The sequence below is a fragment of the Vigna radiata genome, chromosome 8 (genome assembly GCF_000741045.1).
Source record: "Vigna radiata var. radiata cultivar VC1973A chromosome 8, Vradiata_ver6, whole genome shotgun sequence".
Taxonomy (NCBI): domain Eukaryota; kingdom Viridiplantae; phylum Streptophyta; class Magnoliopsida; order Fabales; family Fabaceae; genus Vigna; species Vigna radiata.
Genome location: NC_028358.1, coordinates 26,809,243 through 26,835,720, shown reverse-complemented (window position 1 = coordinate 26,835,720; position 26,478 = coordinate 26,809,243). Strand labels below are relative to the sequence as shown.

The 26,478-nt window shown below is 34.3% G+C and overlaps 1 protein-coding gene across 3 annotated transcripts in view; it reads right to left on the bottom strand.

The window, feature by feature from the left end:
- LOC106771866 (piezo-type mechanosensitive ion channel homolog) overlaps positions 1-17,917 on the bottom strand; it is a 45,722-nt gene extending 27,805 nt beyond the window's left edge. The window contains exons 1-7 of one of the 3 annotated variants that reach the window (XM_022784708.1): positions 17,164-17,917; positions 16,519-16,684; positions 15,663-15,822; positions 15,420-15,577; positions 13,216-13,372; positions 12,925-13,111; positions 6,535-6,650 (exon numbers count right to left, since the gene is read on the bottom strand). In XM_022784708.1, coding sequence (XP_022640429.1) covers positions 6,535-6,650; positions 12,925-13,111; positions 13,216-13,372; positions 15,420-15,577; positions 15,663-15,822; positions 16,519-16,651 — 911 coding nt within the window. In that variant the 5' untranslated portion in view covers positions 16,652-16,684; positions 17,164-17,917. Of the gene's footprint in view, positions 1-6,534; positions 6,651-12,924; positions 13,112-13,215; positions 13,373-15,415; positions 15,578-15,662; positions 15,823-16,518; positions 16,685-17,163 lie in introns of those variants that run through there. The other 2 variants (XM_014657872.2, XM_022784709.1) reach the window with 2 other exon arrangements.
- Positions 17,918-26,478: the final 8,561 nt, after the last annotated feature.

Genomic DNA, 26,478 nt, shown 5'->3' with positions numbered 1-26,478 from the left:
GGTTGCTGTTAAAGAGCAGTTATTGCTATAAATAAGCGCATAATGGAAGTGCAAATTCAGTTGTTAGAGCCAAAGGGGATGGAGGATTAGGCACTAGATGGTCGATTGGTGATTAGGACGTGGTCATCAACTATACACTTGAAGAGTTGATGGAGGTGGAGAGTGGGGAGGTGAAATAGACACAACGGGAGGAGCACATATAATAGGAATATCAACTGTGGTAGACAGAGACACAGACGTAGGGGAGGAAACTTAGTAAAGAGAAGACTCATTGAATGTGACATTGACTGAAATGAAATAGCAATCAAGAGCCTGAGAGAAACATTTATATCCTTTGAATGTGGCATCGACTAAAATGAAATAGCGAACAAGAAAAGGAGAGAAATATTTATATCCTTTTTATGATCTAATGAAACATAAAAAGGCACATTTGTGTGATCAAGGAGATAATTTATGAGACCAAGACTCAAATTACAAACAAAACATATTGATCCAAAAACTTTTAAGGGATGAAGAGCTTCATGAGTAAACAGAATGGAATAAGGGAAATTAATATCTAACACCAAAAATGACATGTGATTAATAAAATAACATGCAATGAGAACAACATCACCCCTAAAAGAGTGTGGGACATCACCATGAATTAAAGTTGTACGAGTGGTTTCAATAAGATGCATATTCCTCAAATCAGCCACCCCATTTTGTTGTGGTGTATAATCACAGGAGGTTTAATGCAAAATGCTATGAGAAGCCATAAAATGTTTAAAAGAATGAGAAAGTTACTCATGGTCATTATCACTATGCAAAGTTCAAATAGAAATCCCAAATTGATTTTGAACTTCATTGTAAGAGGATTGAAAGATAGAAAACCCTTCAGAACAAATTTTCATTAAGAATAACCATGTATTATGAATAATCATCAATAAAAGTAACAAAATACTGAAACCCTAAATTGGACTTAACACGGCTAATCCCCAAATATCAGGGCGAACTAAGACAAAATGGAGACAAAGCAAGTTGTGAGACACTACAAGGAAAGGAACTACAACTGTTTCCCTAATTGACATGACTCACTTGACAAACTAGATAAATTTGACAAACTTGGAACAAGCTACTGCATTTTGGCAAGACTAGGATAACCCAACTAAGCATGAAGGAGAGATGGAAAACTCATAGCAGTACCAACATGTGTAGAGGCTCGTAGGTGATAACGACCTTGAGACTCACATCCTATGCCAATCATCTGTCCCAAACTCTAGTCTTGTCAACAAACAAAATCTTTGGTAAAAGAAGTAAGATAATCAAAGGAACAGGAGAAACAACTAATGGATAATAAGGTAAATGGAGAATTGGGAACAACATTATCAATGGAGAAAGAGGGAGAAAGATTAATAGTGCCAACACCATGCGAGGAGACCCTAGATCGATCAATCACGATAACAAAAGTAAATAAGCCATAGAAGACAGAGAAGAAACAAATATTTGTTACCCATCATATGATCTATGGCACCTAAGTCAAGAACCCAAGGTCCATGAGTGAGGCCAACAAAAGATTACATGTGCATGCACAAGATGTAGTAGAACTAAGATGTTGGCGATCCTCATACCACTTAATTGAACATAGTAGAAAGGCCTAAAGTATTAGATGAAGTGGGATCCACATTAGATGGTAGTGAGGGATGGCCAGTTTGGACCATTGCAGCAGAGTGAGGAGGACAACCATGCAAGGCATAGCACTGATCGATCTTGTGACCAAGCTTATGACAATGCTCACACTTGTGACACCCTTTTCCTGGCTTTCGAGACGGGTTGCGCTCACCATGTTGAAATACCGAAGTAATAGAATTATCAGGGGAAGTCGGTATATCATCAATCTGTCTATTAGTACACGCAAGAGGGTTGAATAAGTAGAAGTAAAATTGGGAATAGTAGGAGACCCCAAATATGATATCAAACTTGAGAATAGTCATCAAACAATCCATGTAGAGCTATAACATGAAGAACTTTGTCAGTTGCTCTAGTTCTTGCGTAGGAGTAGAAGCTGGAAGTAGTAGCTCATTAAAGTCATGAAGAAGAGAATGAATTTTGCCCACATATTCAGCCATGGGGCCATGATGCTAGGGAGCTACAACATCAAGAAGATTGTGACAAACACGATAAAGATGTTGGGTGTCATTAATGTACAACAATTTTGCTTGCTCCCAAACTTTTGAACATGTTTCATAGGTAAGAAACAGTTGTTTTAAATATGATTGAATAATGGACTTAATAACTATGCATAATTGAGCATTAATTTTCAACCACCGAGGAGCATCAATTGGACCAATAAAAGTCACACTTTGAGTAAGACCCCTGACTCTTTAGCCAAAGCCAAATGTTTGATGCCCAAGTTTCATAATTAGTGTCATCTAATTTGTCAATGGGGAGATGCACACTAACATAATTAGTATGAAGTGGAGGATCAAATGTCGTGGAAGCACCAAAATTCAAAGACGAGACCATAAATGAGAAAGAGAAACCTTAAAAACCCAAATTTCTTCAACCAAAACCGTAAGCACAAATCTAGAACAAGGAGGAGAAGACAAGCTCAACGATGGTGGTCGTTGTCGGAGATGTCAAAGGACACGCCGTCACATGCGACAAAAAGTGAAGTCACACGAGTGGTGGTCGCCTGGCCTAGACGATTAGAATGGTTAGATCACTGACCTAACTAGGTGCTCCGACGAGACGACAACGAAGAATGCAGCAGCGACACTAGATACGACAACTATGGCAATGAAAAAAAAAAGGGCATATGGGTTTATTAGGAAACCCTAACTCTAGATATCATGTGAAAATAATGAGTAAGTATGGGGTTAATCCCCTTGTGTTGACGCTACACATAGGGTAATGCATTGATAATGAAAATATGGATTGAGCCCAAATACACACAATAAGGGCAAAAAATATAAACTATTGTATCTAGCCATATCTAACACCTATATTGAATATGTAAAACAAACATCTATATTGAATATGTAAAACAAACACCTATATTGAATATGTAAAACAAACACCTATATTGAATATGTAAAACAAACAAGAGTCATGTCATAGACTAGAGCATGAGTTAATTACACAAGGCTTAAGCCTTATCCTACGAGGCTATATTTCTAAGATGGATCACACATGATATTAGACTCAATTAAAGGCTGAGCCATTACAGATATCATTCACCTATAGACTTTAAAAATAGACATAGAATTTAAAGAAGAAACAATGGAACACCGAGAATTAGATGAACAATCATACTTCAGAGGAAAAAACATATAAAGAATTAGGATTACAAGATGACCAAATCCCTTGTCTGAATGGCAAATGGGGAAATTAGTTGTTGATGGAGTCATTTGGAGTAGAAGATGATGTTGAAGGCAGGTTAGTTGACAATAAATAGGTGGTCTCAATGAAGCTAAAATCAACACAGAAAGGATACCTGATAGGATATGAAGGTGGATGTTGGAAGGAAGGGAAGACAATAACAAAATATAGTTGTTAGAGGGGTTTGGGGGTCTGTTAGGACAGTTAGGAAGTAGAGGGTAGGATACCTATCCTGGTAGGGTGTTATGTTCAGATTATGAGGAGTCTTTAAATAGGGAAAGGGTTGTCTAGGGATGGGATGTTGAGTTCATTGTATCTTAGTGGCAGGATATTAGTTTTCCTGTGTGAAGGGAGACAGCTCCCTTGGAAGGGTACGAATTGTATTCTTTGTATTCTTTTTGTACAAGAATAGTAATACAAGACTATTTCAGTGTTTTTGTGTCTGTTTGGTGCTGCCAAGTGTGTGTTTTCAAATTTCTAGTTTCAAAAAACCTAACAAATTGGTCCGACCTGCCGGATATCCTTAGGAGAGGAGTGCCTGATCAAGAAGAGATCAAGAAGTGATCAAGAAAGGGTGGAAGCACGGAAGTAAGAGACAATACCTTAGAGAGGAGGACCAGCGAACAGAAAAGGAGCAGGGCAAAACCGAAAATGAGCATGACAAAATGGAGAAGAAATATGCAAGAAATGCGGAAAGAAATCAGAGAACTCATGCGAGTTCTTGGAGGAATGGCACGAAACCTGGAAAAAGGATTAGAAAGCAGTCCAGGGTCTGTAAATGAAGATCAAAGTTCTATTAACAGTGGAAAAATAGGAAGGAAAGAGGAATTTCTTCAAGGGTCTGTAAATGAAGATCAAAGTTCTGCTAACAATGGAAAAATAGGAAGGAAAGAGGAATTTCTTCAAGATATCTTGAAAGGAAAGAAAGAGGGAAAGATGAGTATGGATGCTGAGAAAGATATTTTGCAGGACATCAAGAAAGCAAAGCAACCCTCAGATAAAGGAGAAAATTCAATAAAAAAACCAACCATCAAAGAACCTAGAAGAAAAAACAGAACAAGGGTTCAAGTCCTGGCAGCAAAAATCCAATAATTTTTCTTAGGAAGATCTTGCAGCAACTCTGCAAAGGTTAGTTGAGGGGAACATGAGTCATTGGGATGTTAGGATGTCTATGTTGAACCGTAGGTGTGGATCCAATCACATGCATACGAATTCTTATGGCTGGTTGGCAGCGAATAATAAGTGCAGTGACAATAATAGATGGGAATGGAATGAAGATATGAAAATAGTGGGAGTTTTTCATTATGGATTTAGGGTTCTTGGTGGATGATTCTGGGGTTTTTAATGCCTCATGTCACATGAGCAAGGAATTCAACAGTTTCAACATGAGTGTTCGTGTAATTGTTGGAAGAAGGGAAAGGGGTTTTCGGATGTATGATGGGCATATGGGAAGGTTCACTTGGAGAATCAAGAATTTTTTTGGGTGGAAGAACTTGCTAAAGAAGAGAAAAATCATGGATACAGATTCAAGAAATACTTCCAGTGATGGGAATTGTTTTGTTAGCCATCAGTTATCAACAGTAAACCAGAAAATGGAGGATAAGTCTTTCACCAAGGAATTTCAGAACCACTACCCAAAAGATGCAAAGGATGGGGGTGAGTGTGAGTTTGTGACACTCATCAATCTCTTTGAACAAGATTCAGGGTGTTGTGTCCAGGAAAAGGTCATAGTCTCGGCTGAAGATCTTACCAAGCATAATTTCGAATTAAGTAATAATGGCTCTTCTTGGGATAATTCAGGTAGAATAAGTTCTTTTACATGGAAGAATACGAAGCTCCTCAATTTCCAGAAAATAATGAAGACACGAAAATGGTTCCATAAATTTTGTCTCTCATATCGACCACCACCCAAGCCTCCAGACTTGAAGTTACAGGTAGTAGTCAGCGGGTTCCCTTCCTATGATAAGACCATATCACAATGCCAACTCAAGCTTCATTGTTCCAACCTTGAGGACAAGGTTGTTCTGCAATGGTGTATAATGATAGAATATGAATGTGGACGTTAGAAGGAAGGGAAGACAATAACATAATATAGTTGTTAGAGGGGTTTGGGGTCTATTAGGACAGTTAGGAAGCAGGGGGTAGGATAACTGTCCTGGTGAGGTGTTATGCTCAGATTAGGAGGAGTCTTTAAATAGGGAAAGGGTTGTCTAGGGATGGGACGTTGAGTTGATTACATCTTAGTGACAGGATATTAGTTTTCCTGTGTGAGGAGAGACAACTCCCTTGGAAGGGTACGAATTGTATTCTTTGTATTCTTTTCTTACAAGAATAATAATACAAGACTGTTTCTGTGTGTGTTTGGTGCTGCCGAGTGTGTGTTTTCAGATTTCTGGTTTCAAGAAACCTAACAATACCACTGAAGAGAAAAGTAAGGATAACCTTTCGAAAGACAGCATATACAAGGGAGAAGCAGTTGAAAAACTGAGCAGAAAGTGTCTTTGGTTGGAATGAGATCATGGACGAAATAGCCAAAGCCATGAAGAGAAATACTGTACAAAGCCTACTGAAGGTACAAGAGGAAGTAAGGAACTTGATTGTCAATGACAAACGAAGGCATTCAATGGATTAAATAGCATGTTGTAAGAAATGCGTCATCCCATAAGTGAAGATGGACATTATAGTAAAAGTATGAGAGTTTCAACCAGGTGAAATTCCTCCATTTTTGTTTAAACAACACTGCTTTATTGTGGTATGTACGGAATATTACATGAAAAAGTCCCTCCTTTTAACTCATTACCAAGCTTTGTGAAAATATTTCTATTGTCTGTTTTCATTAAGTATAGTTCTTTTCGAGCATAATAAACGGTAAGGCTGGGCTTCAATTGATGAAAACAAAAGGAATAGCCTAGAGCTACAATTTAGATTGTATTACGTGTAGGATGAAATGAAATGAAATGAAACCTAATAAAATCTATACCATTTCATTTCCAACATACTCATTTTCCTCCTCCAACCCCCAAAATACAAGATGGGGTCAACTTATTCTATGCTAATTAGAAAATTAGAATGGAAATTTTCCTTTAATATGCACTCATTTACAGGTGCTAGAACGTATGCTTGAAAAAATATTACATAAAGCACATTAGAAAACTATATTTATTTCCTTTTGATTACCTTGACTCACGAATGAAAAATGAATGCTTAGAGGGAAGCAGTTGCTCACTCAGGCCAGAGTCTGTTCTGGAAATAATAAAACCCATCTCCTCCAAATCAGATTTGATAAAAGACAGCTGCACCACAAGAAAGAATGTCAGTCGAAGCAAGGTAAAGTGAATCAGTGAACACAAATAATAAGGGAAAAGGAACTTTACTGTCATATATCATTATATTTTCATAAAATAGATATGTTAAATTGTAATTATGGTCCGCCTTTAAGTTTTCATTTGTGATTTTAGTTCGTTATTTTTTTTTCTACAATTTTTGTCTCTATATTTCAAAAGATCCCTATTTTGATCCAATATTCAATCTTACATACGTTTTATTTCTTTTAATTTTTACAATTTGATTGATTAAGTTATTTTCAATGGCATTTTAAATGAATATGTAGGGTTTATGTGGGTAAAGACGCTAGTTCAAAAGTATATTCTTCAGTTTGCAACATGAAATATTGGTACTTGGATAATTCTACGGAGGACGTGGAGGAGGGGCTAGAGGAGTAAAACACAACTATGAAAGATGAAAGTGAAAAGGAAAAGGAGTAGATGATACAAAAGATGAAGATGTGGGTGAAATAGCCACAATAGTGGATGTGGACCTGCCCCTCCCCCGTTGTTTTGCTGGATTATTTCTTATGTAATCATAAAAAGCTAACTTTTCAGGAATTTTAGACCAAGTTTATAATAAATTTTGATTTGCAGCTAGTCCAGCACCAACTCTGCTATATATTTCTTGCTGGAAATAACTTTTATCCCATTGATACCGAGTAGTGATTGATAAGCTAGGAAGTAAGAAAAAGATAATAATAACTAATTAACTTTCACATGTTTGACTTTCTAATTTATTATTTAGAATTATAGACTTTGTTTGGCAATTAATTTATTTGTTTTTAACTTTCTCAACTGAACGTCCCCTTTGGCAAATCATAGATCAAAGATGGAACAACCAATTGCATCGGCCATTGCATGTTGTCAACTATTATCTTAATCCTATGTTGCCCTATAATCCTGAATTTAAAGTTCATAATGAAATAAAGCATAGAATGTATGACTGTTTAGATAGGTTGGTGGGAGACATTGATGAGATCTCTAACATCGATGCTGATAGGGTTTTAAAAGTGTGTGTGAGAGTTGAGTTTCGCGAGAGATTGATTTCTTTACTAAAGAAATCTATCAGATGCTTAGATTGAGAATTTCAAGAGCAAATGAGGATTTTTTTTTTTTTGGAAGAGCTCAACATGCACTTTAAACCAAAACTCCAACACCACAGTGCGAATCATGTAGTGATTAACATCCTTAGTTACAAAAATTTGCTTTTAGAGAATTGATTGGAACTTGAAGTCATCCGATTGTAAGCATAATTGGTGTTTGTGAGGAAAAATTCATGATTGAACAAAAAGGATTTTAGAGAAAAAAAAAAAGAACTAATACATTCATGATGATGAATAGACAATGGAGGAGAATGAAGAAAATTCATATTTAAATGCTTCATATTAAGACATATTAGGATACAGGAATTTGATTAAGGTCACTCCTCCATCCTAAGATCGTAGATGCAAGAATCTTTGCTAAGTAGCATACCATTATTTCACTATGTTCCACCATTGTAGTGGCCGCTCCAACCAATATTGACTACTATATATCAAGTTGCACTAACACCACTTTTAACCAATCTTGTAATCAAAACACACTTGTAATTTTGTAAGTGGGTCTCATATTCATAGCAAAACATGTGATCCACGCATTTAAAAAGTCCAAGAACACTCAACCACATCCTCCCCATTGTTAAATGCAAGTACTAGGCTTCTTACAAATATAATCAATTATAGGTCTTTGTAAAGACTTAGTGAAAATATTTGTTAACAAAACACTTTAGTTAACAAACTCAGTCTTGATGCCTCCAGATACAATCTTTTCTCGAATAAAATGACAGTCAATCTCAATGTACTTGATCCTTTTATGAAAGACATTATTAGAGCTAATAAGAAAAGTAATTTGATTGCCCCATATAAGTGTCATTTGAGTGACATCTCTAAATTGCAATCCTTTAAGTAATTTTTACGCCAAACAAGTTCACACAGAGGCCATAGCTCTATATTATGCTTTTGTACTAGATCTTGCCACAACACTTTGTTTATAGCTCTTCCATAAATCAAGTTACCTCCAACAAAAACACAATATCTGAAAGTAGGTCTTCTATCAAAAAGACAGATCCTAACCAATCAACATCTTAATAACAACAACTTTAGTATGGTTACTATGACCATATATGTAGCAAACCTTTTCTAGGAGATCCGTTATTGTACTTTGATATATGAATCATTGCATTTCAATGATCTGCACATGGGGAATTGAGAAATCGACTCACCTCACTGCCGACAAAGGAAATGTGATAACGAGTAACAATAAGAAAGTTCAATTTTCCAACTAATTTTCTATACTTCTCAGGATTTGAAAAAGGCTCCTTCTATCAACAACTTTTGAGTTCATCAACCCAGTCTCCTCCAAAATATCTCACGCATACTTCCTTTGAGATATAGCAATAGCATTATTGGATCGCACTACCTGAATCCCTAAGAAATATCTAAGTTTGCTAAGATCTTTGGTTTGAAAGTAGTGACAAAGGTATTGTTTCATCTAGGAGATGCCATGGTGATCACTGCCTCATCAACATATACTATTAAATAGATACACCCAACACTCGAATGACGGTAAACGACTGAATGATCTACCTCATTGTGAGTCATACCAAATTGTTGAAGAACACTGTCAAAATTTTCAAACCAAGCCCTAGGAGACAGTTTTAGGCCATATAAAGATTTGTCAAGATGACATACCAATCTAGATTCCCCACGAGCAGCAAAACCTAAAGGTTGTTCCATATAAATTTCTTCTTACAAATCTCCATTAAGAAAAACATTTTTGACATCCAGATGGTAAAAAGCCATTGTACATGGCTATAAATAAGAAAACAGAAGCCATCTCTACCACAGGGGAAAACTTATCACTAAAAATTTATGTGTAACCTTTGGCTGCAAGATGAGCTTTGAGACAATCAATAGTGTCATCAAGACCAACTTTGATAGCAAAGACCCACCTATAACCAACAATGGATTTCCTAGAAGGTAATGGGACGAGCTACTAAGATCCAGTATTCTAAAGAGCATTGATTTCATCAAGCATGGCTTAACACCAACCATGATGGGCTAAGGCATCACCTACAGATTTTTGGATTTTCAAATGCCTTAGAGTTGCTTACAGAACCAAAATCAAGGAAAGTCAACTTCCCTTCAATCTTCTTCAAATGTGTGGGCAAAAAGACGTATATTAATGCATTTGATATTCCTTTCTCCAAATTACCTTCTCCTTGTATAAAGGAGATATGGTCTTTGTGCAGATTTCTGAAGAAGTTTATCATGTTGGTCTAGAGGAGTGCAAAAATCATTTGAATGGGCATATTTGTTAACAAAAAGAGATAAACCGCTTACACATTTAGACCTTTGTAAAAAACTTGATACGACTTGGAAGCATGTGGATCAATGGAAGGCAATTTCACTTGGCAAAGCATTTTATGACCATCATACCATTTAAGAAATTCATTGAGAATAGCAAAGTGTCCTACAATATCAGATGTAGTAGGATCCACATTAGATGGTTGTGATGGAGGATTAGTTTGGACCACTACAACAAATTGAGGAGGACGACCATGTAAAGCATAACACCTATCAATCTTATAACCAAGCTTGTGACAATGTTCACACTTGTTTTAGCAAAATGATGAAGATGAAGTTTTGATGATGCCCAAATCAAGTCAAGATTTATCAAGATTCATGAAGATCCTTTGAAGACTTATTTTTGTTATAAAAAGATTTTGTAATAATTGTAGTTTAAATGTTTAGGACTTAGATTTGTAGTAGTTTTTGATTATTGTACCTTCATACTTTATATTTGCTGTTCAGAATCAAAAACGCGGTTTTAATCGATTAAATTAAGTATTAATCAAGTAAAACATTACAGGTGCTGAAAACTCAACTGGTAAGGGAATAATCGATTAATACCTATTTTAATCGATTAGTTAATCGATTAATCCTAAGAATAATCGATTAAAGCTAGTCGTTGGAGTTTTCTGGTTTTTGAAAACTAGTCGTTGCACTCAATTTAATTGATTAACATTAATATTAATCGATTAAAAGCGTTAAATGACCAGTTTCGAAGAATGGAAGAGTTTTTGCTTGAGTCTATAAATAGGCTCCCTTTATACATCATCAGCAACTCTTCCCTTGTTCTCAAATACTCAGAACTCGTTGATAATTGTGTGCTCTTGCTCAGCTAAGGAAACTCTTGTCTGTGGTGTTGGTACATTGCTAATAAGGTGATGGAGGAATAGTTGGTTCATCCTTGGTGCGTCTAAGGAGGTGTGTGGAAGAGGATCATCCTTCGTGAAGTATTCGGAGGAGGTGTTTCATCCTTCGTGAAGTATCCGAAGGAGGTGTCTCGTCCTTTGTGAAGATTCAAAGGAGGTGCAGGTTCATCTCTTATGGTATCAAGAGAGGTGGTTTTTAAACTTTTACAAATTGTTTCTTTGTGAATGTAGTTTGTAATTGTTTTGTGCTTAGTGAACTGTTTATCTTGATTTGAGATGAGCGACTGGACGTAGGATTGGTAAAATCCGAACCAGTATAAAATTCATTTGTGCAAATTTCTCTCAACCTTACTCTTTTATTTATATTTATTATTTGCATAGTAAGATAAGTTGAGAAGAAATTAAAAGGCACGCGTTTGTATTAAAAACCCTCTTGGTTTGTTATTCCAGATAACCATTCCACTGCAGCTGCTCTGACAACTTGTGATGCCCTTTGCTCGACTTGTGAGAGAGATTATGCTAACCATGTTAAGATACCAAAGCAAAGAAATCATCACCAGCGGAAGAAGGTATACCATCAATCAGTTTACTTGGAACATGCAAAAGGGAGGAACAAGTAGAAATGAAATGGGGGGACAAGGGATCCCAAAATTTGATCACGAACAAGAGAATGGTCATTAGAAAGTTCATGTAAAGCCAATAACATAAAGAACTTTGACCATTGCTATAGTTCTTGAGAAAGAGTAGATGCAAGAGGTAATAACTCATTAAAGTCATGAAGGAGAGAATGAATTTTACCCAGATATTCAACCATTGGTCCATGACATCTAGAAGCAACAACATCAATATGATTGGAACAAACACCATAAAGACATTGAGTGTCATTGGGACATACATAAATGAGCATCAATTCTCAAACAACGGGAAGCTTCACTAGCATCAATAGAAAACACACCCTGGGTGAGACGATCAACATACCCCCCTGACTCTTAAGCCAAAGCATAAGGTATGATGCCCAAGTCTCATCTAATTTGTCAATGGCTAGATGATCCTTAACATAATTAATGTAGACTGTCAGATCCGGTAAAGTGTTAGCAGAGGTAGATGACAAGGCCATAGAGGTAGAAGATGAGACCACGGATGGAGAGGAGAGAGGAAAACCCTAAAAAAAATAACATTCTTCAATCAAGTCAACAAGCATAAATCTAGAAAGAAGAGGAGACAACAATCTCGATGGAGGTGATCGTTGTTAGAGATGATGTGTAACACATTGCCACGCGTGGCAAAAAAGGGAATAAGTTTGCAACTTCAAGCAACATGTGAGAGTGTGTGACTGCTTCAATGATGGCAGTCTTGGCAACATGGTGGTCACCTATTTTGAGCAGTGGCTTCGGCAACAATGACGGTTGTTGCTACAACAACAGAAAAGTTGTATATGGGATTACCAGAAAACCCTAGCTCTAGATACCATGTGAAAATAGTGAAAACTAGGTATAGATTAATTCTCGTGTGTAGAAAATAAACATAGGGTAATATATTTATAATGAAAAATAATAAAGGAAAATGTGGCTAAGCCCAAATACACAATATTGTAACTAACATAAGATATTGTAACTAACAATATCTAAAACATCTAAACAAAAATTACAACTTCACTGTGATAGCACCATTATTATTTTACTATGGTTAAACAAGAGTGAAATGGTACCTATAAAACTTTAAGGCATCATAAGCCTATCAATGTGCAAAAAGAGAAATACAATACTATTAAGTAGAAAAAAGAGCAATGGAATAATCAACAACATAGACATTGTCAAGTTTGGTATATTCTACATGTAAGCTCTACTACATTAAGAGTAAAATATATCACAAGTAAAGTGTGAGAGTGGGCCTACTTTACCTCAAATGTGAAAGCCCGAATGTGCTAAATTAGTCTTTTTCAATCATATTCAGTACTAAAAATAAAATAATGAAACAGATACATACCATTGTATAGTAAAACAACAGAGAAATGCTAGAACAAACTTGAGGCCACTCAGAATTGGCAGATATTTTGTACAGACCAATTAAATCAGCCATCCAATGCATCATACTAGGAAGTTCCATGGGAAGCTGATATATGTAAAGCAGGAATATATTAAAACCTGCATACAGCTGAAGAAGCCTCCACCACCTTTAGAACCAATAGGACACACATAAGCCTGTAAGACACTGAAAGCACCAAATATCCTAAAGAGATTATGAAAGAGCGTAAAGGAAAAATCAAATAAAAATCACCTGAAAAGCCCAAGAAAATTGCTTGTCAGAGACCAATCCACTAGACCAACACAACTACCAATGAAAAAAGGTAGAGATGCCCATGAAGGATGGCTAATTCCAACAACTAGTTGAATGGCAGGCAGCAGCAAGCAAGAAGCCACCCGAAGGTGAGAACCTTCAATACACAAATAGAGTATCCAATGACATTATTTGCAACAATACGTGATTGCTCGAATGACAGCTATAAATAAATATATTGGTCATAAAATATTGAGGGGATAAAATGGTTCAGAAAAACAAAACAAAAATAGACACACTAAACATGAAACGATTACCAAGTTTTAAAGAGCTAAACATGTGTGAATGGTTAAATAATGATAATACATCTATGGTTCTGAATGATAAACTAAAGTTGTGCAGGAAAGCTTTAGAGCCTCATGGTTTCCATTTAAGTAAAACAGAGTATATGGAATCCTAGTTTAACCAAACACGCACTAGCATTGTACTAGAGGTAAAAAATGGAGATTATTACAAACCAAAAGTCATAATACTAAGGCATCTCTATAATCCAAAATATTCGAGAAATGGTGACATGTAAATCTTAAAACTCTAGTGGGGTGGACAAGTAGAGGAATGTTTTTTGCGTTACCTGTGATGGATCAAAAGAAGTCTCTCAAACTAAAAAAGGTAAATCTTATCACAACCATACAACAAGCCATGCTTAGCGGTAACAAGTTTTGAGACATCAACCACATAAGCTAAATGTTGGGAAAATGAGAATGTTGGGTTGAATGAGTATAATAACTTCAAGTGAGAGTCATGCTAATAGGAAAATAAGGTCCAACAACAAACTATGGTGGTTTAACCATGTATAAAAAAATAACAAGATAAAAACACTAATGATGGTTGATCAAATACACAATATCCTAATGCAAGGCAGGGCAAGGTCAAGCAAAACACTAGATGAGACCATTAAAAAGAATTTAGACCTTATAATGTTCTATTTACAAACTTAACTTCTCTAAATCCTTTAAAAGGGTATTGGGCATGTGTTTGTCGAGAAGTCCCACATCATTTGTCTCAATTATTCGACAACTTTGCCAAATGACAACTGGTTTTAAGATAAAATATGACATGATATTAGACTCATCTAGGAAAATATCATTATGATAGACTTGGCTTTTATAATAGGCATCTAAAAAGGGGGTGTTCGGAAGTCTTGCATCTCCTCATCAATTCTTGGAGTACAGCTTATATATTTTTCATACAACTTTGATTAATATCAATTGGTTTTAAGATGAAATTTGATAGTGTTTAGTCTGGATGAGGATATCTATGCTCCATACACCATCTTGTACCATTGGCCTAGTTTAAAGACCAACAACCACATTGTATACAATTACACTATTTCACATGGCATCACAAGTTCCCTAAATCTTTCCTTCTATTGGCTCTATTTTTTTCTCTCCATAGGACAAACCCACTATTCATCAAAAACACCAAACAAGTTATCCTTAATATATTAGAAGCTGATAGGCAATGCAAGAACAAATGAGAACAAGATTCAGAACCCATCTGACACATCATAAACAACAACCCTCCAAACAAAGGATTTAAACTTGGAATGAGCATCAAATGCATTTATCCATGGGAAGGAAACATCAATGGGAGAATTGGAATGGGATTTGGAAGAATGTGAACCCCCAATGTCTAGAAAACAAATTCTCTTATTTGAATTAGAAGAGAGATGAATAGAGCCCAACATTCAAAGAATCCCCAATCACTTGGATTCTAAAAAAGTGAAAAATTCACAAAACAATTGAATGGGATAAAGAATAAACTTAAAAACAGAGGCATTGGATAACGAAGAGAGATGAAAAGTCTAGCAAATGCATGAGAAAAAGGAAAGTAAAAGAACTAAATAAGAATGTGGTATAAATTTTCAGGGCCTATCATGCAAAGCATTGACTAAGAGAATAGCATCTGATTCACTAGAATGCAAGAATACTTCAACTAAGTCCACCTTTAGTTCAATCAACCAAGAAAAATGTTGTTTGTCACAAAAAACAATTCAAAGAAGAATGCACATTTATTTGCATAAGCACAAAAGATGACATCCATATGCCAACACTGGACAGTTCATATTGTGTGTTCACACTTGGTACAAAATCATAATAAAAGAGAACAAAGAAACAAAAGGATGAAAGAAACTACTTACAAACCTATATGTTCTATAATTGATAAGAAATTATCCCAAGACGAATCTCGCCATGTTTTCAGAAAATGTCTCTTCCCATATATATCAACCAACGCAATGAGAAGAGCTAGCAGTTGTATAACCAAGAAATAAATTGCATAGGGAGATTTCCATGACTGAACTCTGCAAGAGCATAACCCAGAATTAACAAATCGGTATGTTTATAAAAGGGAAAATCAGTAGCAAATGAGAAATACAATAATCTCACATCATAAACCCAATCAACTTTGCCCACCAAGATTGTGGAGCACTCTGTGACATTGGTTGAGCAGCCCATATTACCAAATAAGTCACTTCAGAAAGTATTGCAACTACAGAAAAGATAACAATTGGCCACAGCAACAAAAACCTCCTGCGGAAATGAAATCCTATAGCAAGGAAAACAGAAGTAGTAGTTAATTAAAACTGTTAAAAACAACATGAATTAGTAAAACTTAGTTTCAACAAGTTTCAACAATCATCAACCCATATGAATAATTATGTGCAATTGCTATCACAAGGACCATTAGCACTTAATAAATATAAACATTCAAAAGGAGATCTACCAAGTCATCTTTCAAATAGAAGCAACTCCAACTAAGTTAGAATGAATTCTCTGTTTCAATAAAAAAAAAAAAAAAATACAGGGTTGTGGTTGATTAGATTGACACAATCACATCATTGACTGTTAATATGTTCCTTATTTTTTCTTTTTCTATGGTTCCTATTCACAAATTTTTGAAAATCATAGAAGGACTACATTCCTTACTGAATATACGGCATAAAATGTTGGGAGGAACTCAGTCCGGAATTATCTGTGCGAGAGGCTACCCTAACAACTAACAATTATAAGTATTAAAAAAATTACTGCGAGAGGCAAATTCACTATTAATCTGCAAATGAAATACAGAACCTGTCAACTATCCAGTAATAAAAGAGAAGGGGATGAGAGAATAGTTCTCTTCAACGTAGAATTCTCATGGAAAGGTCGTCATTTAAAATTGTGGAAAAATATCAAAATTATAGGTTAATACTTTAAAAGCAACAATAACTTGGAAACGAACAGAAAGAACTAAGCAGCTTACCTAATTGTGATACATTGTACAGGATGAGAAGAAAGGCAACCAAATCAACAAGAGAGATCAAACTCCAGTTGATTAAAGCAGCTGCAAGAAAGGAGCAGATAAAATCAGCACATACTTCAATAGCGGAGTACATATTCCATCATGTGTCTTCTTTACATAAAGAAATCTGACATAAAAAGGTAATTGAAAAACAACATTTAAAAAATACACCTAATACGTTTACAAAGAGTAATAATAATATTCCTTCTAAATCTTGAGACTAAAAAATAAAAATATAAAATCACACAATATATATGTGGATACTGCCACAGCCCAGTCGCTAGTGCCTACTCACTGTCACTTCAACATTAATAATAAATTATTCACTATAAGAGCATATAGTGATTAACGAGTTCACAGTGATTCTAATCTAGTTAATTCAGAATCTTCAAATGCAATATTATGTATGATTTTACGATGACATGAATTTCACTAGGCTTAAAACAATAACTGCATAAAACCAAATCAATCAGTAATGACGAACAACCTATGCTGTCAACTTCGCATATAATATATTAAAAGTTTTAGCGACCAAAACTATATTCAATCCAACTAAGAAGCTCACTCTTACTTCGTTGAGAAAACACAAATTGCAAATAACGGTACCTGACAGAAGCAGTGAAGGCAGCACGAAGCCGGCGAGAAACTTTCCCATTGAATTCGGAGGCAAACACAGCGATCACATCGAGATTCAAATCAATCAATCAGCTGGTACGAGATTCGGTCGTTCTTCGTGAAATGAGCTTTTCCCGAATCGCGAAGTACTTTCCGGCGCTAAGAGAAGAACTCGCTGCAAACTACCGCCAACTCTATAAAACGGAAATGTTGGTTTCACGCTTTTCTTTTCTTCGCTGCACAGTTTCAGTTTGACCCAAATTTTCGCAGATAAGATGCTCTAACAAAACACACAGAATTGGGAGCTCCGTTGATCGAGATTTTTCTAAAAGCACAAGCGAGCGAAGATAACATATAAATAAAAATAATTAGTTTTTTATGACGCGTATAAATAAATAAATAAATGACAAACGATTTTTAGCCAAAATCGTGCTAGACAAGGACGAGGGAGAAGGGAAGCAGATACTGCTGAAAATTTAATAATTATGCGACTCCCTATGCTGCCATTGTCCAATTAGAAAACTTCTCGTATAAAATAAAATAAAAAATAAATTGTTTTCCATTCTCGTGCTTTGGAACCGCGTTGCTTCTGCCTGAAGCAGGCTCATGTGACAGGGTAAGATGGTCATTTGATCATTTGAGACGTTTTTCATTTTGGTGCCATTTCCTTATAAAACCGTGACTCGTGGTCCTCTACAAAATTCTGACGTACCGCAACAGTACCAAATATTTCTGTTGTTAACCTACCAGTCTTCAACCTACAAATCTCAGGGATTCGTTGAACAAAGGATAGAATTGTCTTTTACGAAAATAACAATGGGATAAGAATTGTCATCCCATAATGTTTAAAGGATCAAAATTTTGCTATATATGATTTTTAGGATGAGTATTTTTTTAAAAATATAGTTATATATTAACTTGAAACAAAAATATATACACATCCATCTGGTCAGCAATAATATAAAAAGTAAATTAAGTATTAGTAGTTTTAAAATATTATTTATCACGAATCGTTTATTTTACTATAATAATTTTAAACGTTATTGGTTGAAATAAAAATTTATTGTATATAATATATATTTAAAATACGTTATTTTATTTATAATTACTTCGATAAATCTATTAACGTTTATAAGAATTATCTTAATTATTAAATATAATTTTAATTTCGTAAATATTTTTTTATTGACTCGTAAGAATTATTTATACTTTTCTCTAATATTCAAAAGAGAAACTGAGTTCTCCTTTTCTCTCTTTTCCCTTCCTCTTCAAACAATTTTCTTCTTAAATCGTCATCTTTTCTCATCAACACCCCATTCAAAATCCTATCTCTTCTTTAAACAAAGTCTATATTTGGAGTCAGTGTAGAAAGCTCTTCTTCTCTAACCAATCAAGATCATAGTTAAAAGAGTAACTTCCTTTTCTATTTTTGCTTCCTAGGACCAATTTGCGTTTGCTAGTTTTGAGTAATGTTGGGGTTGCATGAAGTCCAACTTTACCCAAAAAGACTCCTTGCATGTGAGTGATTCCAATAAAGTACTTTGATAATTATTGATTTCATCCTTTGTGTTTGTAAAATTAGGTGTATTGAGGAAAGGGTAATGATACTATGACACTCATAATGTGACAAATTTTGACATTGTCACATGTCACATTCTGGGTGATACACATGTTTAATGAAAAGAAAAAGCTGAATAACGTGGATTATGAAGTGGGTGGGAGAGATCTCAAGACGGGTTTTCATTTTCATATTTGAATTTGAAATTGACATTGATAGATTGGAACGAAAACCCTAGAGAAAGAAGCTCACACTCCAGCGACAACGGCTCCCACACCGTTTTCACTGTCGCGCGTCGTTCAACGGTTACCGGACTACCTTCAACCCCCGAAAAATTCGATTGGAAAGTGCTTGTGTCTCTTCCCACTGTTTAACAAAAGTGCGCCGCCCTTTCCTTACGGATGAACTTGGATATAAACGTGTTAATAAACAATAAATAATGAAATTTATTCAATATAATTGGTTAACAATAAAGTGTGAAGTTGAAAAAGTGTGGCACATTCAAAGATGTCCTCCTCGTACAAAAAGTTAGCCTAAACTACCCACTTATATTGCCTTTGCTACCATTTTCGTTTATGCACCATTTTTAACAAAAACGTTTCCTTGGGAATGAAGTTGGATATAAATGTGTTATTAAATGATAATTAATGAATTTTATTCAATATAATTGGTTAACATAAAGTGTGAAGTTGAAAATAAGTGACAGATTCAAATATGTCTTTTTCGTGCAAACAGTTAGCCTAAATTATCCACTTATATTGCCATTGCAATCACTTATGTTTATGCACCATCATTTTTAAAAAAATGTTTCCTTAGGGATGGACTTGGATATAAATGTCCTAATAAACAATATTCAATATAATTGGTTAAAAATAAAGTGTGGCGTTGAAAATAAGTGGCAGATTCAAAGTTGTTCTCCTCGTACAAAAAGTTAGCCTAAACTACCCACTTGTATTGCCTTTGCTACCCATTTAAGTTTCTATACCATCACTTTTAACAAAAATGTTTCCTTGGGGATGAAGTTGGATATAAATGTGTTATTAAATGATAATTAATGAATTTTATTCAATATAATTTATTAACAATAAAGTGTGGAGTTGAAAATAAGTGGTAGATTCAAAGATGCCCTCTTCGTGTAAAAGGTTAACCTAAACTACACGCTTATATTGTCATTGCTACCACTTATGTTTCTGCACCATCATTTTTAACAAAAATGTTTCCTTGGGGATGGACTTGGATATAAATGTGTTAATAAATGATAAATAATGAATTTTATTCAATATAATTGGTTAACAATAAAGTATGGAGTTGAAAATAAGTGACAGATTCAAATATACCCTCTTTATGCAAAAAGTTAGCCTAAACCACCCACTTATATTTCCATTGCTACCACTTTTGTTTCTGCACCATCACAAGGAAACAAAAATGTTTCCTTAGGGATGGGCTTGGATTTAAATGTGTTAATAAATGATAATTAATGAATTTTACGCAATAGAATTGGTTAACAATAAAGTGTGGAGTTCAAAATAAGTGGCAGATTCAAATATGTCCGCTTCATGCAAAAAGTTAACCTAAACTACCCACTTATATTGCCTTTGCTACCATTTTTGTTTCTGTATCATGACTTTTAACAATTGTTTGAATGATTATGATGATATATAATAACGTCTTTCATATAAGTCAGATAAGGAAGTCAAAATACATAAATATATTAAAGGACTTGTGCAAGGAAATTATAATAGGAGGTGTTGCACAATATTACAAGAACAAAAGAAAACATTACTATACTAAATAGTATTTATTATTTTTTTCCTTCTAGGTGAAGTTGGAACGGTGGGAAGAGACGCAAGTACTTTCCAATCGGCGTTTTTGGGGACTGGGCACTTTGCAATCGGCCGCATAACGGCGGATAGTAGTCTAGTAACTGTTGAACGACGCGTGACGGTGGAAACGACGTGGGAGTTGTTGTCACTGGAGTGGGAGCTTCTCTTTAGGGTTTTCGTTCCCAATCTCTCATTGCCGATTTTAAATTTGAAAATGAAAGTCTCTCTTCAGATCCCTCCCACTTCATAATCCACGTAATTCAACCTTTTTTTTTCATTAAACACATGGACCACCCAGAATGTGACATGTGGCGGTGTAAAAAATTTGTCACATTTTAGGTGTCAAAGTATTATTACCCTTGAGGAAAAGCTAAATGTTTTAAAAGTTTTGTTGTAATTGAATGGATTAAGCATCTGTTATAGCTTTGAGTGATGTGTAAATGTGTCTTTGATGAAATAATTGATTGATCTGTGGAGCATTGACATGAATTTGAATTTCAATTGGTTGTAATTTGTTGAATGAGATTATGGCTGAAATTCTCATTTATGAATGATTAAATTGATGCATGAAGTAATCTCATTTACTACATGTTGTGAATGGGTGAACTAATTGGATTGATGAATTTAGAAAAAAAAAATGTAATATGTAATTTGGGGTTTTGGCTGAAGTTGTTTCGTTGATTGGTAAACACAATTCAATTTATTTCAATGGGTGTGTTTTGTACTTGTATAATATGTTTGAGTTTTGGAATATAAGAGAAAATGCTTTTTGAGATCTATTGATCATGTTCACCAATAAAATAGTAGATGAAATATGAGTTTTTTATGTTGTCGATGTGAGCTCCTCTATGAGCCTTTTGATTTACCACCAGATTTGGCACTTCTTGAGGTAAAAGTTTGATATATGAAAACATTATACAATGTCGCGCCATTTAGACGAGGCCACTGACTTTGTCAACTTTGGATAGTACTTTAGTATGGTAACTCAAACAGTGAACTCACTTTATATATATATATATATATATATATATATATATATATATATATATATTGTGGATGAGTGTTATGAAAATATGAATGAGGAGCAAATGAATTAAGAGTATCAAAAGGATGAAAGTGTTTCAAGGAGGTTGTTTTCATATAAAGGGATGTGATATATTGCTTTATATGTTATGTTTTGGTTGCATAGCCATATTATTTTTGTATGTTATGTTTTGGTTGCATAGTCATATTCTTCTTAAGGAGGAAGAGTATGATAAGAAAGATAATATTATGCATTTACTAGGAACACTCTTGAAACCATCCTTATACTCTAATAAACTCAGAAACTCATATAGTGGATGAGGTATATGTTGTTAAAAGTGAAAGAAGTTCTTATAACTAGTTTTGAGATTGTGGATCTTTTTTTTTTTTAGGGTATAGAGAATATACATTGTCACCAAATAAAGTGCAGGACTTTTGGAGTTCAAGTCAATGCATAAATTTAGATATTGAGTATATTATTATATTATGTTTATGTACCTTGGAATGATTTGATGTCTATATCATTAAGTGATTTAATGTGTATATCATTAAATCATATGTTTTGATTGATTGAGATATTTCAGCTATAATTTTTTTGTTTATGTATGTTTTGATTTTTCAAACTTATCATTAGATTATCTTTATTTGTTAATTTTGAAGAACTTAAAACCTTATGTTTTTTAACAAAAAAAAACTTAGAATTTGTGATAAGACTATATTATACTTTATTGTATGATTGTTTATATTTCTTTTTTATTTACTTCGGTTTAATACTTAATTTATAATGATATAAGATAGTATAAATATTCTATTTTCTTGGATGGTTAAAATATTTATTTAAATTACAATAAATATTAGGGACTAAAATAAGATTTAAAAGAAAAATAAAATAAAAATATGTGTGAAAGCTAAAGAAAAAAAATCACATTTTGTAAGAATTAAAAAGAGTGGTTTCGCATTTTATAAAAGTTAAAAACATTGATTTCAAATTTTATACGAGGGCATAAAAAACAAAATATTCTTTTAATAAGAAACAAAAGTAAAACTCGTGAATATTAAATAGATAATCAAATTTAAGTAAAAATAATAATATATAGCTTAAAAGTTATATTGACTTTAAAAAAAACTGAGTCAATGTAAATGCATTTATATTTAGAGAATTTCAAGATTTATAACAAGAACAAATATACTAAATTTGAATTATTTTTCATTTTAAATTGTTTAATTTTTATATATTTCATTTGAATAAAATAGTTTGAATTTATTAAATTTTAATTATTTTAGACGAGTAGTTTAATTGCTTCCCAATAAAGATAATAAAATTAATAATTATTAATTATCAAAAATACGTTGGTTATATTTTTTAAATGACATCGGTGGAAGTTAATTTTTTGTCATACTCCTTTAAAAATATTTTAACATGTGTTTACAAGTTTATTTTTTAATCAATATTGGTCAAAATCATTTTCACCTAACTCGCTAATCACAATTGTGTTCGATAATATTGGTAATCTTTTTTAACTTTTCTATAGATTCATTTTTGGCAAACTGTTTACCCATGTCAACTAAAACAATTTTTTGGATTAACATGGATAAATTAACTTTTATAGAAATTTATTGAAGGTTTTTCCAATCTACCTTAAATAAAAAAATAACTTAGATAAAGAAAAAACACAGATTGCTTTCGTTTGAAAAAAACAAAATCCTTAAAAACATCAATCAAATATAATTAATTATGATAGACTTGAATTAAAAATATAATTTATCGAAAATTATAAAAAAAAATTATTAACATCAATTAGAAAATAATTTTATGTCGCGTGTATGGATAAATAATCCCAATAATATTGATAAAAAGACAATTCATATCAAAGTTGATAAAAAAAAACTATCCTTATTAATTCTAAAATAAACTCACTAAGGTCGATGAGAAAATTCTATTTGATATTAGTTAAAAAATAATCATTTTAATGTTTGATGAAGTAAACCCGAACATATATGTTGGCAAGACAAAAAAAATAAATCAACTAACATGAATTAAAAGTAACTTTAATTGAATATATATATATATATATATATATATATATATATATATATATATATATATATATATATGTAAAAGCTATCTCAATGACGTTTCAATTAAAATTAAGTTCAAGACATCATGAAAACAAAAGCATTGATTTAAGAGAAAATAGAATATAAAAATTCACAAATGGTTACTTTTTAGATAAAGTTTTGAAAAAGTATTATTTTATGTAATCAAATTATTTTTATTGTTTCTTAAATTTTGTGAAAAATTATTCAAACAATGTTTATGTATAACATATTTAAAATTCTTGATAAATGTCAAATGATCTCCAAATTATTTTTTTTCAAATACATAGTATTTCCGTTATATTTGTATGATGGTCGATCGTCTTTTCTTGTTATGTTCTTTTTCTTATCTTTAATCCTTTTCAAGAACTCAATCTATTCCGATGGGTTGTTGACCTGCAGAAGACACTTCAACGTTTAAGTCAGATATATTTTATAAAATATTTATATTTAATTAGAATAGAAAATGATTTTACCTGAACATCAATCGTACATTTATAAGACTTGTGGCAGTCAAATACATTGGTTAACCATTAACACAATATATTTTTAGGCAACCAAACCCAATAATGAATCATTAATATCGTATATTTGTAAAGCATAAGGCAATCTGACCTATTAATACCTGATAATTGTCCATGAATGACCATTAACTATGATCGGTATATTTCATATAGTACATAAGCCCCTTAAGCCCAAGCAAGCTCTTTTATTTGAAAGAGATGCGTAGGAATTATTATGAGCTTTAAAAGATGTCGCTCACGTTGTATTTAGGGAGTCTATCTTCGATGCGCTTTAAGTCTTCATTGCTCCCTATACCGAGCGGCGAACTCTAGGAGTTCTCTTTGGAATTGTTCCCTTGACTGAACAGAAAATGCTAGAGTTCTCTTTGAAACTTTTTCCTGTGCAAGAGATTTTCACTCCAACAAACATGCATTTAAATTAAACAAAGTAAACACTTCAATATTTTATATTTTATGGCTTAAATCCTTAATTGGTCCTCATGTTAGGAGGGAATTTTCAGTTTAGTACCCGCTTTTAAAAGTGTATACATTGGGTCCCCATGTTTTGCAATTTGTGTCAATTTAGTGAATTAATGACACTTCAAACAAGTTTGTAACAGCAATTGGAAGGTGTCCAAACATTGAAACAGTTAATAAACATACTGCAACTCAAAATGACTTGTCCACTTGCAATTTTCAAGCCAAATTGATAGTTCAAAGGGACTAAATTGACACAAATTGCAAAACATGGGGACCCAATGTATACACTTTTAAAAGCGGGTACTAAACTGAAAATTCTCTCTTAACATGGGGACCAATTAAGGATTTAAGCCATATTTTATTTTGATAATAAAAAGGCATTGGAACCTGACAAAGCTGAACATGGGTGGTCCGAGTAAGAAGGGACTGAAGTAAGAAGGGACTGAACTTGTTGAGTAATCTGCTGATAGGAGTTCTTTTTCTAACTTCCTACGTTGAGTGGGGACTTTTGAAGTCCTTTTTCGGACTTCCCCCCAAGCGGCTTGAGGTCTTACACCCTTAAGATGTTGATTCAACCCTTAAGGTAACCTCGCGTTCGGGTTACCAGGCTCTTCGCTCTTATGGTAACCTTGCGTTCGGGTTACCGAGCGGTCTTTCACCCTTGAGATGGGGATTCAACCATTTAGGTAACCTCGCGTTCAGGGTTACCAAGCTCTTCACTCTTATGTTAACCTCGTGTTCGGGTTACCGAACGGTCTTCCACCCTTGAGATGGTGATTCAGCCCTTTAGGCAACCTCGCGTTTGGGTTACCGAGCAGTCTTCCACCCTTGAGATGGTGATTTAGCCCTTAAGGTAATCTCGTGTTCGGGTTACCAGGCTCTTTGCTCTTGTGGTAACCTCGTGTTCGGGTTACTAAGCACTTCGCTCTTATGGTAACCTCGCATTCGGGTTACCGAGCGGTCTTCAACCCTTGAGATGGTGATTCAGTCCTTAAGGTAATCTCGCGTTCGGGTTACCAGGCTCTTCGCTCTTATGGTAACCTCGCGTTCGAGTTATCGAGCGGTCTTTAGCCCTTGAGATGATGATTCATCCCTTAGGATAACCTCACGTTCAGGTTACCGAGCGGTCTTCCACCCTTGAGATGATGATTAAGCCCTTAAGGTAACCTCACGTTCGGGTTACCAGGCTCTTCGCTCTTATGGTAATTTTGCGTACGGGTTATCGAGCGGTCTTCCACCCTTGAGATGATGATCCAACCCTTAAGGTAGCCACTAGGGATGGCAACGGGTCGGGTTCGGGTCGGGTAGTGTGATATCCAAACCCGACCCGCATGTAAAAAAGTGTACCCGTACCTGCCCCGTTACCCGCTGGATACCCATATAAAAAAAATCCGCGAATTTTTTTCAACCCGTGGATACCCGTTTCAACCCGCAATTTTTTAAAAGGGAGAGAGTCCAAACTTTCTTTTTAGGTTTTCTTTCCTAATCTTTAAGATGGGCCAAGCCCAAACCTTTCTAGGGTTCTCCTTTTCCCCTTCCCCTCCATCTTCTGCGCAGCCAACACTCAACCCAGAAACAATAACCCTCAAGAGCTCAAATCTCCATCAGCCAACAACAATAACCCTCAACCCAGAGCTCGAATCTTCATCAGAACATTTGAAACCTGCAAGAGGAAACATAATCACTGAATCATTAGCCTCTCACCACAGAAAGCCCCAAATCTATGAACCCTAACTGCAGGGAAAACCCCAAAATCGTGTTCTGCCTCAATCTTCTTCGATCAACAAAATCGCGAGCATCATCTCCCCTTTCAACGGCCACC